This window comes from Zingiber officinale, chromosome 1A, assembly GCF_018446385.1.
Source record: "Zingiber officinale cultivar Zhangliang chromosome 1A, Zo_v1.1, whole genome shotgun sequence".
In the NCBI taxonomy this organism is placed as follows: Eukaryota; Viridiplantae; Streptophyta; class Magnoliopsida; order Zingiberales; family Zingiberaceae; genus Zingiber; species Zingiber officinale.
The window spans coordinates 144,203,794-144,218,008 of record NC_055987.1 but is presented as its reverse complement, the minus strand read 5'-3'; the positions used below and the strand labels follow the sequence as shown (position 1 = coordinate 144,218,008).

The 14,215-nt window shown below is 40.7% G+C and overlaps 2 protein-coding genes across 5 annotated transcripts in view; one reads left to right on the top strand and one right to left on the bottom strand.

Moving 5' to 3' along the window:
* LOC122037286 overlaps positions 1-14,215 on the top strand; it is a 113,005-nt gene that overhangs the window by 64,700 nt on the left and 34,090 nt on the right. The gene's annotated exons all lie outside the window — the stretch shown is intronic.
* LOC122037322 (mediator of RNA polymerase II transcription subunit 15a-like) overlaps positions 1-14,215 on the bottom strand; it is a 28,702-nt gene that overhangs the window by 250 nt on the left and 14,237 nt on the right. For 2 of the 3 annotated variants that reach the window (XM_042596772.1, XM_042596757.1), the window contains 2 exons: positions 6,394-6,508; positions 5,587-5,657 (listed from right to left, as the gene is read on the bottom strand). In XM_042596772.1, coding sequence (XP_042452706.1) covers positions 5,587-5,657; positions 6,394-6,508 — 186 coding nt within the window. Of the gene's footprint in view, positions 5,037-5,586; positions 5,658-6,393; positions 6,509-14,215 lie in introns of all 3 variants that reach the window. The other variant, XM_042596764.1, reaches the window with a different exon arrangement.

Genomic DNA, 14,215 nt, shown 5'->3' with positions numbered 1-14,215 from the left:
CAAATGAAGAATATATTGCTTACCTTCAATCAATGAATATATAATTTTATCAGTAAGCTTGATTTATGCTGATACTGTAATGGAAGCATGCATAGCCGTGTAGGTTTGTGTACATCAGGCATAGCAATGCCATGAGTGGAAACACAAAGTAATTATGTAAATAGCAAGTATATGATAGGACTTTAGAATGCCAATTTAAAGAAAGTAAATCTGGATGGAGTATTTGATTTTTCATGGATTCCCATTCCTATGCCCTATTCAATAAATAATTCGAAACAGGTAAGATGCTAAAAACAAGCTTAACTTATTACAACAAGCCATATATCACAATTCACAACTATTAGGGATTATTTAACAAAGATATAATGCTTACCCACAAGATCTAGCTAATGTCATAAGGTTAGTAAAAAGGGTGATGAAATAAATAATTTGGAACAAGGAATGTTAAAAAACAAAATACAGCTTATCACGAAAAGCATTTATCAGCATCGAAAAGTGTTATGGGTTATTTAACAAAAACTTGTTCTGCCAACCAGATCTAGATAGTCGTATGGTTAGTAAAAAATCGCCATTTATATTTGTTGCCTTCCTATTGCAATTCCCTTATTTTACTTGTGGATATTATCCTTCTATTATTCATCGTGGTATTTGTAAACTCTGTAAACGTCAATGTTGCAATTTATGCCTTGGACTCTTCCAAATTACTATTCCTCAAACCCATACGGTTAAACGTAGTACTAGAAATACTTTATTGGAATCTAGAGTTTCTATCTTAGAAACCCTTTTGAACTTATTAGAAACTGAACTTGCTTTGCTTATGGAAGGAACTCCCCAGCCTTATACTCAGCCTATTCCATCCTCTTTTACTCAAAATATTACTCATGATAAAGGCAAAGGCCTTATGCTTTCTGAAGAACCTGACAACACTGAATTTGTTTTTATTCAAACCCCAAACACTTATAATACTAGTCTGACTATTGATATTCAAATACAGTGCCCTTTGAACATTCAAGGTCATGAACTTTACACGCTTTCTTAGATAGTGGTGCAACTACATCCACTATTGATGAAACATTGCTCACTTCTTTTATTCCTACTTCTCTTATTAAAACTACTAATACTCCCTTGTTGAGTACACAGTTTGACAGTTCAGAATTAAGTTGCCATAAATTTGTAAAAAATGTCTATATCCGGTTTATATGAATTGTGGCGTTTTTAGTTCTCCTCTTTCTCTTTCTCAACTTTGGACTCGCCCTATGCCTGTAAGTCCATTTCTCTCATTCTTGGTCTTAATTTTCTTATTTCGCCGGATCGAGCCCTCTTACTAACCAAGGATTATGTTGTTTTTCTTTCCACCCTTATTATTTCGCCTATTCTGTCAGCTTACCCATCAAAGATTCGCGCTGGTAAGCGTGGTGACACCCCTCCTACTGAAACCTACAATCCTACTTCTTCCAATTCTTGTCCTTGCTCTATACCCAATAATTGTAAAATAAAACCCACCGTTAATATTTCGTTACAGGAAAACTAAATATACTTGGCGATAACAGCCCCGAAGAACTAGACGATCTAGTTACTCAGTATTTTAGGAATCTTAACTCAGACACCGATACTTATTATCAGGATTGTTTCAAACCTTCTTACTTGTATACTTTACTAAGCCAACAAAACAATCTAGACACAGTTATCTCTAGATGTGAAAAAATAGAAATCATAGGAGAAACTCCTACCAAATATTGGGAAAAGAGATAAAATATATTGTAAATTGAATATTATCAATCCCGACTTAACCATTAAGGCACGAGACTTAAAATACACCAATTGGGAAGCTAAAGAATGTAAAATGCATATTACTCAACTCCTGGCTCTAAAGGCTATACAAAAGATCAGATTTTAGACATAGAAGTCCTGCTTTTATTGTAAATTAAGGAGCAGAATGAAAAGGAGGACAATCTCGAATGGTGTTTAACTACAACCATCTTAATGAAAATTGTCATGAAAACGGATACAAAATTCCTAATAAGGAGCAACTACTCAATAAAATTCAGAAATAAAAATGATATTCTAAATTTGACATAAAATCTAAATTTTGGCAAGTTAAAATGCACCCAGACTCTATTTCTCGGACCGCATTCTCTTGTCCTGAAGGACATTTTGAATGACTAGTTATGGCATTTAGCCTAAAAATAGCTCCCCAAGTTTTTCAAAGAAAAATGGATGATATTTTTAGGGAAGTAACTACTTTTACTTGTGTATATATTGTTGACGTTCTAGTTTTCTCTAAAACAAAAGAACAATATGCTCATTTACACAGAGTTTTTAACTTATTTGAAAAACATGACCTAATTGTTTCCAGAAAGAAAATGAAATTAACAGTCATACAATTCTTATGAAGCATTATTGGACAAGGAAAAATAACACTCCAAGCTCACATAACGAGCAAATTCTTAACTTTTCCAAATAAAATGGAAGATATTAAAATACTTAGATCCTTTTTAGGATTACTTAATTATGTCAAATCCTATTTAAACGATATTGGTAAAACCAGTGGCCCTTTATATAATAAAACCTCAGGGCAGAGATATTTTAACTAACAAGATGTAGATCTAGAGAAAACAAATCAAAAATATGGTCCAACACTTACCTATATATATAGTTATAGAAACTGATGGTTGTGAAACCGGATGGGGTGGAGCATTATTTAGCAAACCTTCTAAGTATGACCCAAAAACTTCAGAAGCTCTTTGTAGATATGCTTCAAGCAAATATAAAAAAAAGGATCATCTTACTTCTTTGGACTATGAAATTCTAGCCGTCATTTCCTCTATAGGAGCTTTTATGCTATTCATTGTAGTAAACCTGAGTTTACACTTAGAACAGACTGTGAAGTTATAGTAAAATATACCCAACAACCTAAAGATGCTCGAAAAGGACTTGGAACCAAACGATGAATCAAATTTACAGATACTATTCTTAATAAAGGATTAAGAATTAGATGGGAACATATCAAAGGAACTAATAATTTCTTAGCTAATACTTTATCCCGTTTGATAACTTGACTGTTTTTTTTAGGATGGATAAACAAAAGAAAGTCCGTACTTATGATATTAAAACTATGAAATTTGATATACATAAACTTCCTTAGTACTCCGGAAAAGAAGATACTTGTCGGTTCTCTATCAGAACACAATTTGATCCAGTACAACAATGTCTGATTGACAATGTCTGGAATATACCTACTTCTCTAGGAATAGCTAATAAGAAAATAGCTATTACTAATGTCCTTTCAAATTATTTTTTGACAATCTTGCAAAAACCTCTGTCCTGTTATGCTATTCTTTCAGGTTCTTATGCTGCACTATATGCCAACTAGGACAAAGTCAAGGTACTGTTACCTGAAGAAAATAAGCCTTCATATAACGGCATCTACTCAGTAGATGAAGCTTATGACTTACTGAGAACTACTTTGGACCCAAACTTTATAATCAGCCCACTACTATAGACTGATGGAAAAGAACAAGAAGAGACGTCTTACTTACAAGAGCAACACTTTCCACTCCTGCCAGACTTGATACTGATTTATTAGCAGTTCCACAAAAACTAATAACTTATCAATCACTTGAAATACTTCAAGCCAATTTGCCAAAAGATATACGTACTTACATCCAAAGTTTGGGTGATACTAATACTTTTCAACACTTCCTAGAACTGGAAGAAGCACTTAATTGGTTCCATCAAAAAGCTACACCAGGAATCACTATTACTTACGGGGAAGAATATACTTACAAAATTACTTGTACCACGGCTTTCCCTCAATGTTCTAAACCAGACTTGACAGATTTGGGCTGCAGATGTCAATTACTTTTTCAGAAAAGTTAATATCTAGTATGCGCAATTTAAAAAGAAGAACTATAGAGGAAGACTTATTACTCCCTTTACTTTAATGAACTATGAACTTCTACAACTTTGGGTTCAAGATTTGGACGCCATATAAACTTTTCCTAAACTACTTGGGAGTTGGGAGAATTGTGCAACACATACTTGAAGAAAAAGAAGCTCTAGTCTTATGTACTTTTGATAGTTCTCCTCCTGAATGAAGAGACTTACAAACCGAACTAGCCAAACATTTAATAAAACTTGATGTACAAGGACTTAATATCCCATTACTTCCGTTTGAAGAATATCCTTTTCACTCAGACAAAGAATCGACTCCTTCAAAAACACTTGAAAAATAACTTAAACAATGACGAGCTTCTATTCAAGGAAGTTTGTGGCGCTGGGATCCTGATTAGGATCCTTAAGAATATACTTTGTCCAGAAAAACCTTCACTGAAACAATTTATTGGCCAAAAAACTTCGGCACAGTGTTCTTTCCGTTTATCTACTCTGCTCAACATTCAAACCTTTGCAAATTTTACCAAAAAATAAATACGACATGGTTCGAAAAACAAAAAACAAAAACACTATCAGCAACAGCTTCTACATCTACACTACCTCCCTTCATAGGCTCTGTTGAAAAAGCCAATCTCATCACTATGATGGAAGTAGTGACGACAACCAACAATAAAATGGATGCAATGATGTCATTCAGCACTACCTACTGTACAACGTCAGCAATGACGATCAAAAGCACTTCCAGCTAGTAAGAGTCCAAAATGTAGCCTAATCCATTCAACTTGTTCAATTATCTCAAAGCCATATGCACATAAAAGAGACAAAATAAACGCAATGGCTCGTTATACACTTGCCAGCCGATGGTAATTTATGTAGCAAAACCCAAATAGTTATGTAATTTTAAAAAATATACAAATACTACCATCACAAAAATATAAAATTTTGCCTTCATTGGAGCAAAAGGTGATATTGCTCAACCCAAGCGCCCAGTATCGCCGGCCCCACGACAAGATACAAACAGGTAAATCACAAGGGTCCTTTTGCTCTAGTTGCATGAGAGAGGTTAAGCACCCAATAAGATATTTTGCACCGCTGGGAATTGACCCAAGACCTATTGGAGCAAACACTCATACAAATACCAACTGCAGTAACCCATGGAGGCTATCATTTTGCCATCAAGAATTCATGTGACAAACTATTAGATCACTTGAAGTATTGAAAACATAATTTATATAGCATAAGTGAATTTGAAAGTAAGCATATTTTAAAGCCTTCTGAAAGATTTAAGTGTAAATATGTAACATATCTACATAATCAATAGTATGAGAGTAAGTACAAATTTTGAGAAAGACTAATTTAAACTACCTAACAATGTATTTCCAGGAGCACAAGGTCATGGATCATTTTGAATCATCCATGCTCCATATAGCTTGATTAATAAAGATACCACAACTATTTTGCAACTTCCAGGTGCATAAACTTGGCTATGCCAATGACTTTTCTCTTAAAATTTGACAATCAAATCGTTTTGAAAATAAAATGAAAAGAAAAAAGAAAATAAAAATAGAACTAAGTAGACAACTTCAACTTTAAATAAGCAAACTATAACAAATGAACTCAATGATAATGGATAAGTTAAAGAGCAAAAGGATGGCAACAGAAGAAAAAAGTGAAATTGCATTTGTTACAAACCTGTTGGTAGATCCCCTCCTGCAAATCAGCAACTGCAACATGTCCTGTTGGTGCTATTGAATCCAGTGTTGCTGTAAAAATGAGAGATGCCCAAGGTCAGCAACTAACCAACAATTGCACTCGCCAGACCACTAAGGTTAATATCTAGGTACATGCACAGAAGAGCCCACTATCTAAAAACCGTACAGAAGTCAACAACACAGTACAAATCAGAATTGTTATAAGCGAATCACCAGAATGTCAATTCATTGTAATGATGAGTGTCCTAATTATCTATCCTAATAGCAGGGATGTTCCAGCTAAGTGTCCCTACTGAGTAAGTAGTTCAGTGCCAGGACTGTTAGGGTGTTCCGGGAAGTAGCATAAATCACTGCCAAGCAGTTTCAATAGGTGTCATTCAGTACATATGGTTGCAACTGTGTGAAAGTTTATTCGGATCAGGTCCTGTTTAGTCGAGTAGACTAAGCATTTCCATCACAATGGATTAAATCAGGCAAAGGTTCCCTTCGCCAATCCAATAATATGAAAATAAAGGAAAACTCAGAAGCCTTAAATGATCCACTATCAGGTTACAAATTCTACACATAATCTAGAACACCAAAGCATTGAGATCTAGCCATAATAGCCTTCTGTACCATATCAGGTAAATAAAACATTAATGATATCCTAATGCAAAAAAGGAAATCAATTTCAATTTTAAAATTTGAATTTGTAGAAATAGAAACAAATATGATCTATGATTTCCATCAAAAATTATTCACATCCACATGGACATCAGTCTTGGATGAAAGTGAAAATTTCTCATACCTGGATCTGCAGGATTCTGGTTAATGGATGGGTTGATTTGTCCAGGTCCTTCAGGATGTTGAGACTTGCTCTCCATTGACAGCAATTTTACAGAAATTTTTCTCAAATAATCAGACTGAGATATTGTAATGTTAGAGAAATACATCAGAATATTAACAAAAAATTAGGCAAGAAAAAGAAAGCATAGACTACTGATTCTCCCTCTTGGAAATCGCATACTTAAAGAATAACTAATAGTTTAGAAACCTAAGTAATCATCCAAAAGGATCTAGACAACAAATCTGCAGTAAACTAACACCAGTACAATTTGATCATCAAGCCTACAGGTTGTGGTTGTGAGCGCTGTGAAGTTCTTTATGAAGGATAAATTTCTAAGATAGAGCATATTCAGTTATTTGAGGGCACAAACCTCATATTCAGTTATTTGAGGACACAAAGAAAAAGAAGACAAAAACAATTACTAATGAAAGGTTATAAAGAAAGCTACTGATCCTATTCAAAAGCAGAGAAGACGGTAGACTGGGAAAGTGGCTTTGCGATTAAATAGTTAAAGACTCCTCGCTATCCTGCAAAACCAGGAGCGTTAGTGCTGGGCCGGGAAAGGGTTCTCGACGTTGACCCTCTAACGCTCAAGTTAGTCCTCGGCTCAGTGGAGAAGAATAATAGAAATAAACAGTGGCCTAGAGCAAGTAAAATAGCAAAATATCGCATACCTCCGCCTGCGGATGGAGCCCCCCTTTTATGGTGTCACTCCAGCATTTGTGCACGCATCCCAAAGCATATACATATTTCCCAAAATGTCCTAGGAAAAGACAAGTCAAAAAGTGTCCAGACATCTTTCCTTAAGCGAGCACACAAATCTCTGTCAAAGTGTTCAGACATCTTTCCTTAAGCGAGCACACAAATCTCTGTCCAGTGTTCAGACATCTTTCTTTAAGCGGGCACACAAATCTCTGATGTGACATGCTAGAAGCTTCTAAAGTACTATTTGCTTGCTGGGCATTCTCTGTTGCCGACGACATAAACTTCCAAAAAAGTATTGTAAGATATGTATATGGGTCCCACTATGAGTCGACCGGATGTCGCTCGACCGTACTGAATGGAACTATCGGCCTGTTCTTCACTTGGCATTACTGTTGTTGCAGAGGTGTTGTGTCCAATCGGACATGAGGTCCAATCAGCCAAGACGGTGGTCCGGGTAACTTAGCACCCGACTCATAACCTCAGCTGCAGGTTGCGAAGGGCTGCCGTTCGGATGGTCCAGTTGGGCTTTTACGTCTGACCGGCTACGTTGATCCACTTGGCCAACTTTGCCTGATCCGCACTTTGCCAGACCCTACAACTTTGACCTTGACCTCTACGTCAACCGGTCTCTACTGCTTTGACCTACTTTTGAGGGGTCCATTTTCATCACCCGATCACAAGTCTTCTCCTCAAATCTAGTCGAAGAAGGCTACAAGTCCGACCGACTGAACAATTAGTATTTTTTTTTTGCAACTCTCCTTCCTGACCGGGCGTTCTAGGGTTTAGGGTCACCGCTCGGCTTGCACAATCGTTGCTCTTACGGTAATTCCAAAAGTTGATCTCTTCCCGATCGGGAGACTGCGAGGTTGATGCCGCTCGGACCCGACACGGGCAACACTTAGCTGCTTGTTGGCATTTTTCTGAACTCTTTCTCGATCGAGGGACTCCGAGGTTGATGTGGACCCGACGGGGACGACACTTAGCCGCTTGTTGGCCCTTTTCTGATCTCTTTCCCGAACGGGGGACTCCGAGGTTGATGCCACATGGCCTTGACGGGGATGACACTTAGCCGCTTGTTGACCTTTTTTGATCTCTTTCCCAAACGGACACCCATACTAGTGCCTTTTAATTGTTGCCGACGTCATCCCGATTTCTCGAGAATCGCTCAAATCTCTTGTAATTAATGTAAAACATGTCGAGCATGCCTTTTAATCATACACCTGTCGCTAATTTCCATTCCTCATTAATGTCACATGTAATTGGATATTACTTGTCGCTTTTTCCTACCACCAAACATGTGATGTGATTGGCAACTATTAGAATCTGACGTGACAACTGCCTTTTTGAATTCGACGACCCAGATTAAGCCTCGTTTTCCCAAGCCCATTATCAGGCTGCTCTGGATAACCTTCGACCGGGCTTTTAAAGCCTTTACTTCTTCTTTTCAAGTATCGCATTCATCTTCTTTGTCCGCCGCCTTGATCTCTGCTTTCTGTTTCTCGCCAACGATTTTCTTTCAATAAGTCTGCTCTTTTTTCTCCTCTCGATCTTCGAATCTCATCCTCTTTGCCATAGCGCGCTCTCTTTCTTCACCCCAACTGTTCCCGACTATGGTATACCTCCACCGAGTCGGACATCAACGATGGCGAGGTGGACCAAATGAAAATGACCTACCACATTCCTGACGATCACAAAATCCCTATCCCTTCTGCATGTGACCATCCCCACACACCTTCGGACGATTTCCTTTCTTTAAAGACCAATTATATGTTGGCCTATGATTTCCTATTCATCTTTTCTTTTCTAACTGCTTAGACATTTTCACATTTCATTATCACAGTTAGTACCTAATTTATTAAGGTTACTGTGCGGGGTTGTGATACTATTCCGTGTACGGAATTCTTCTTTTACCCCGCATTTTACACTATTTTTATTACCCAAAATTGTCCCAGTCGGGCACCTTCCTTTTTAAAGCCCAAGTAAGCGCGGTCTATTTTGAAAAGATGTCCACGTCCAATAAGGGTTAGAAGTCTCACTACTTCTATATCCGACTTCCCGACCGGCCTGCTTTTCCCACAGGCTGGTAAAAGGACCTACCAAACTCCCCTAGGCTGGGAAAACGCCGATGGGAGCCGACCTACCTCCAAGCAGCCACGCAACTGGCCGGTCCGATATATGTTCGAGCCGAGTCTGATCGAGCCCGATTGCCCGACTATCTAGGTAAGTCATTTCTCCTTTTGTCATTTTTTTATCGAACTAATTTTTTTTTCTTTTTTGCAGCCCAAGTCATGTTCAGGATGCTGCTCAACGGCTCTAGCAGAGTAAACGACACAGAAATCAATGCTAGGAGGGCAACAGAGTTGGAGAGTCGCGGGCGCTTGCCGGTCGGGCAGTGCGAAGAGCAAACCGACGAAGCAAAAGTGAGCCGGGCGGGAGCCAGTGACGCCGCAGCTCACACAGGCGAGCTACCACACGAGCGCCTCTCCATGGTGTCCATAGCAATTCCTTCGGAATCTGCTACATCTGGTGAACTGTTAATCCAGCACCGTCACAAAAAGCCCCGGACGAAGGCTTCTTCTAGCTCAGAGAGCTCTGTACCACAGAATTTCGCTGCCACATCCGCTCTGCAACCTCCATCGGAGCGAGGCGAGAGTTCTTCATATGTTGTCCCTGAGAAGGCGGCCGGTCTACCAACTCCCCCATCATCCGATCGGACTCCTCTGTCCAAGCTACCGGCCGAGGCGACCATAGCACAGCCAATATCCTACCTGATGCCCCCATCGGCTCACCAGCAACCCCAACATCCATCATCCGTTCCACCCCAGTGTCCAAGTCCAAGGGCAAAGCTACCTCAAAGCCCTCGGATCGAGTAGCCGTAAGCATATTACGGCCATCATCAAATTACCAACTGACGTCTAGCGCCATCCAGACGACGTCAAACCGCGCTCCCCCGAACACTAGATCAAAATACAAGGGCCTTTAGCCCGGACTTGGGCAGATGTCAAGACTAGAGCGGTTACAATTCCACTAAGGGAGCTTGTTGACAACTTTAGAAAAAAATCCACCGGGGAATTATTTTTTTTTATCCTGACAGTTCTGAGTGGAAGGCCTGGCACTTTGCCAGAGACTGGCCTACTTGGAGCACGAAATCAAGCAGTTACAAGGTCCAGCTAGGCAAACAAGCACTTCACAAGCTCCGCTCGAGAAATTAATAGTTGAAGTGACCCAACTGAAGAAAGACTTGGACACAACATTCAAGCAACTCTTAGGGTCCAAGCGGGCGCTGATAGTGAAAAAACAAAAATCATAGAAGAACAAAGAGGCCAGGATCTTGGCCAAAAAACTTAAGGAAACTGAAGCCACCTTGGTCACAGAGTCGGTCAGTCGTACGGTCGAACAGCCGGTTCACGAACTCCAGATCGACGAGCAGAAAAGGACAACCGATGCAAAAGACGGCGAGCTGCGCTCCTTGAAGACTGAATTTGCTAAGTACAAGGAGAGAGAGCCCGATCAATTGGAAACCTTTAGGGTGGAGTACCTTTGCTCCCAGGATTTCAACCAAATGTTGACCGATCGAACCCTCCAGCTCTTTGGCCATGGCATTGAAGGCACCCTTAAGCAATTGAAGGAGGGCGGCCATCTTTCTACAGAGGTCCAGGCATCGTTCATCAAGACGGAGAAGATTATAGACATGCTCCCCGATGATATAATTATCGATCTGGCGTAGTTTTTCTCATAGGTTTGTTAATAACTTTTTGTACCACCCAAGTACTATCTGTAAAAATTTTCTAAGTTCGTTTCAATGCGCGCCCGTCTGCACTTTAAAGTTCTCGCTATGTAGATCTGCTAACTTATAGCTTACTTTTAGTATCTTAGCTTTTCCAATTCACTTAGCGTGAGAGCTCAGCTCACTTATAACTCGGTCAAACGATGCGAGACTCTTTGACACTTGGCGAGGTATTTGCTCGCTTATAACTTGGCCGAACGGCATGAGAGTTTAGAGGCGTGAGAGCATGCTCATTTATAACTCGGCTGAAAGACGCGAGAGTTTTAACACTTGGCACGAGGGCTTTGCTCGTTTATAACTCGGTCGAACGACAGGAGAGTTTGACGGCGCAAGAGCATGCTCACTTATAACTCGGTCGAATGACAGGAGAGTTTTTGACACTTGACTCGAGAGCTTTACGCGCTTATAACTCGGCTGAACAACACGAGAATATAAAGACGTGAGAGCATGCTCACTTATAACTCGGCCGAACGGCGCGAGCGTCTTTGACACTTAGAGCGAGGACTTTGCTTGCTTATAACTCGATCGAACGGCGTGAGTCTTTGACACTTAGCGTGAGGACTTTGCTTACTTATAACTTGGCCGAATGACATGAGATTTTAAAGGTGTGAGAGCATACTCACTTATAACTCGGCCGAACGACGTAAAAGTCTTTGACAATTGGTGTGAGGGCTTTGCTCGCTTATAACTCAACCGAACGACACGAGAGTCTGGAGGCATGAGAGCATGCTCACTTATAACTCGACCGAACGACGCGAGAGACTTTGACACTTTACGTGAGGACTTTGCTTGCTTATAATTCGGCTAAACGACGCAAGAGCCTGAAGGCGAGAGAGCATGCTCAGTGATAACTCGACTGAATGCGTGAGAGTCTTTGACACTTGGCACAAGGGCTTTGCTGGCTTATAACTTGGCTGAATGGCACGAGTCTGGAGGCGCGAGAGCATGCTCACTTATAACTCTGCCGAACGACGTGAGTCTTTGACACTTGGCGCGAGAGCTTTGCTCGCTTATAACTCGACCGAATGGTATAAGTCTGGAGGCGCGAGAGCATGCTCACTTATAACTCGGTCGAACGGCGCGTCTTTGATGCTTAGCACGAGGGCTTTGCTCACTTATAACTAGGTCGAATGGCACGAGTCTGGAGGCGTGAGAGCATGCTTACTTATAACTTGGCCGAACGGCACGAGAGTCTTTAACACTTAGTACAAGGATTTTGCTCACTTATAACTCGGTCGAACAACACGAGAATTTAGAGGTGTGACAACATGCTCACTTATAACTCGACCGATTGGCGTGAGTCTTTGACACATGGGGTGAAGGCTTTGCTCGCTTATAACTTGACCGAATGACGTGAAAGTCTGGAACACTTAGTAATTTTTCATTTATGTCTTCTTGCATTCATATAATAGATATTCTTACAATTTACATGAATTCAATTAGAAACTTACTACCCGGGCCGATAGGGCTGTAAATGGTTTGCATTCCAAGGCCAATCTAGATTCCTCCAATTTTCATCTTGTAGATAGTAAGATCTTAAGCTGAGCTGCTGTAACTTTATACGGTCCACCTCATGGGGCCTCCAACTTACTAACGTCACCGACTAGCTTGACTCTTTTCCTTATCAGATCGCCGACCTGAAATGATCTCAGAATAACCCTTCTGTTGTAACTTTGCTTTATTCTCTGCAGGTACGCCATCAGCCAAGCGATTGCTTTATCTCTGATTTTTTCTGTTAAGTCCAGCTCCATGAGACGTCGTTCAGAATTTTCTTCATCATATAGTTGCCTCCGATCTGACTCCACGCCTATTTCGACCTGCAACATTACTTCTCCTACATACACCAAATGAAATGGAGTTATGCCGGTGGCTTCTCAATGAATGGTACGGTACGCCCACAGTACACTTGGAAGCTCATCGACCCAACTTCCTCCGAGGTGGTCGAGCCGAGTTCTGAGTCCTTTAAGGATTTCTATGTTGGTGATCTCCGCCTGGCCATTCCTTTAGGGATAGGCTACCAAAGTGAAGGCCAGCATAATACCATAGCCGGCACACGATTCTTTAAGCCTCCGTCCTTGAAATTGCTTTCCGTTGTCAGAGACAAGCTTGTGAGGAACGCTGAACCAATTGCCATAAGAATTTGATAATCATCTGTTCAGTTATCTTAGTGAGCGATTCGGCCTCCACCCACTTAGAAAAGTAGTCCACCGCTACGAGAAAGAATTTCCCCTATCGGTCGCTATGGAAAAAGGTCCAACGATATTCAAGCCCCACTGGTTGAACGAGAAAGAGACAATGGATGCTTTCAACTCTTCGGTAGGTCGGTGTGGAATGTTCTAGTGTTTCTGACACGACAGGCAAGTTGCTACTGTCTAAGAGGCATCAGCTTGCAAGGTAAGCTAGAAATATCCAGCCAATAAGATCTTCCGTGCCAATGATCGACCGCCTGCCACAAGAGCCTTGGTATACGTCTTGCAAGATGCATTGAATATCTTCCAATCCGATGTATTTGAGCAATGGCTTCAAGAAAGCTCTCTTATATAAGTGATCTCCTATTAATGTGAACCGTCCGACTCTTTTTTTATCAGCCGAGTTTGCTCCCGGTTGGCTGACGCGTTGCCCGATCGAAGGAACTCAATCAAAGGTGTCCTTCAATCACTCGGTGCTCCTATTTCAGCCACTCTCTTGATATGAGCTACGAGTATCACCTGCTCGATTGGCTTATCCAACACTACGGGGTTTAAAGAACTTGTTAGTTTAGCCAGCTCGTCTGCATACTAGTTGTTCATCCGGGGGATCTTTTGCACGATTACCTCTTGGAATCTTGCCTTTAACTTTTCGAAAGCCTCAGAATATAATTTCAACCAGACATTATTTATTCCGAAAGTACTTGAAGGTTGTAGGGCGGCCAATTGGGAATCCGAGTAGATAAGAACCCGTGTGGCTCCCACATGTCTGGCTGCTTGCAGACCGACGATCAGGGCTTCGTACTCTGCCTCATTGTTTGTAACCCGGTAGTCTAGCCGAACGGACAGTTGCATCCTATCTTCTCGTAGAGATATTAGAAGTATTCCCACTCCACTGCCTTGCCGAGTGGATGACTCGTCCACATATACTTTCCATGTTGCCTCTGGCTCGGAATTCTGTATTCCATTAACAAATCGGCTAAGGCTTGCGCCTTGATCACCGATCTGGGTTGATACTGTATATCAAATTCGCTCAGTCCATTTGATTAGTCGTCTGGATGCCTCGAGGTTAAGGAACCTCGTTGGTGTGTTGTTAGTTAATACA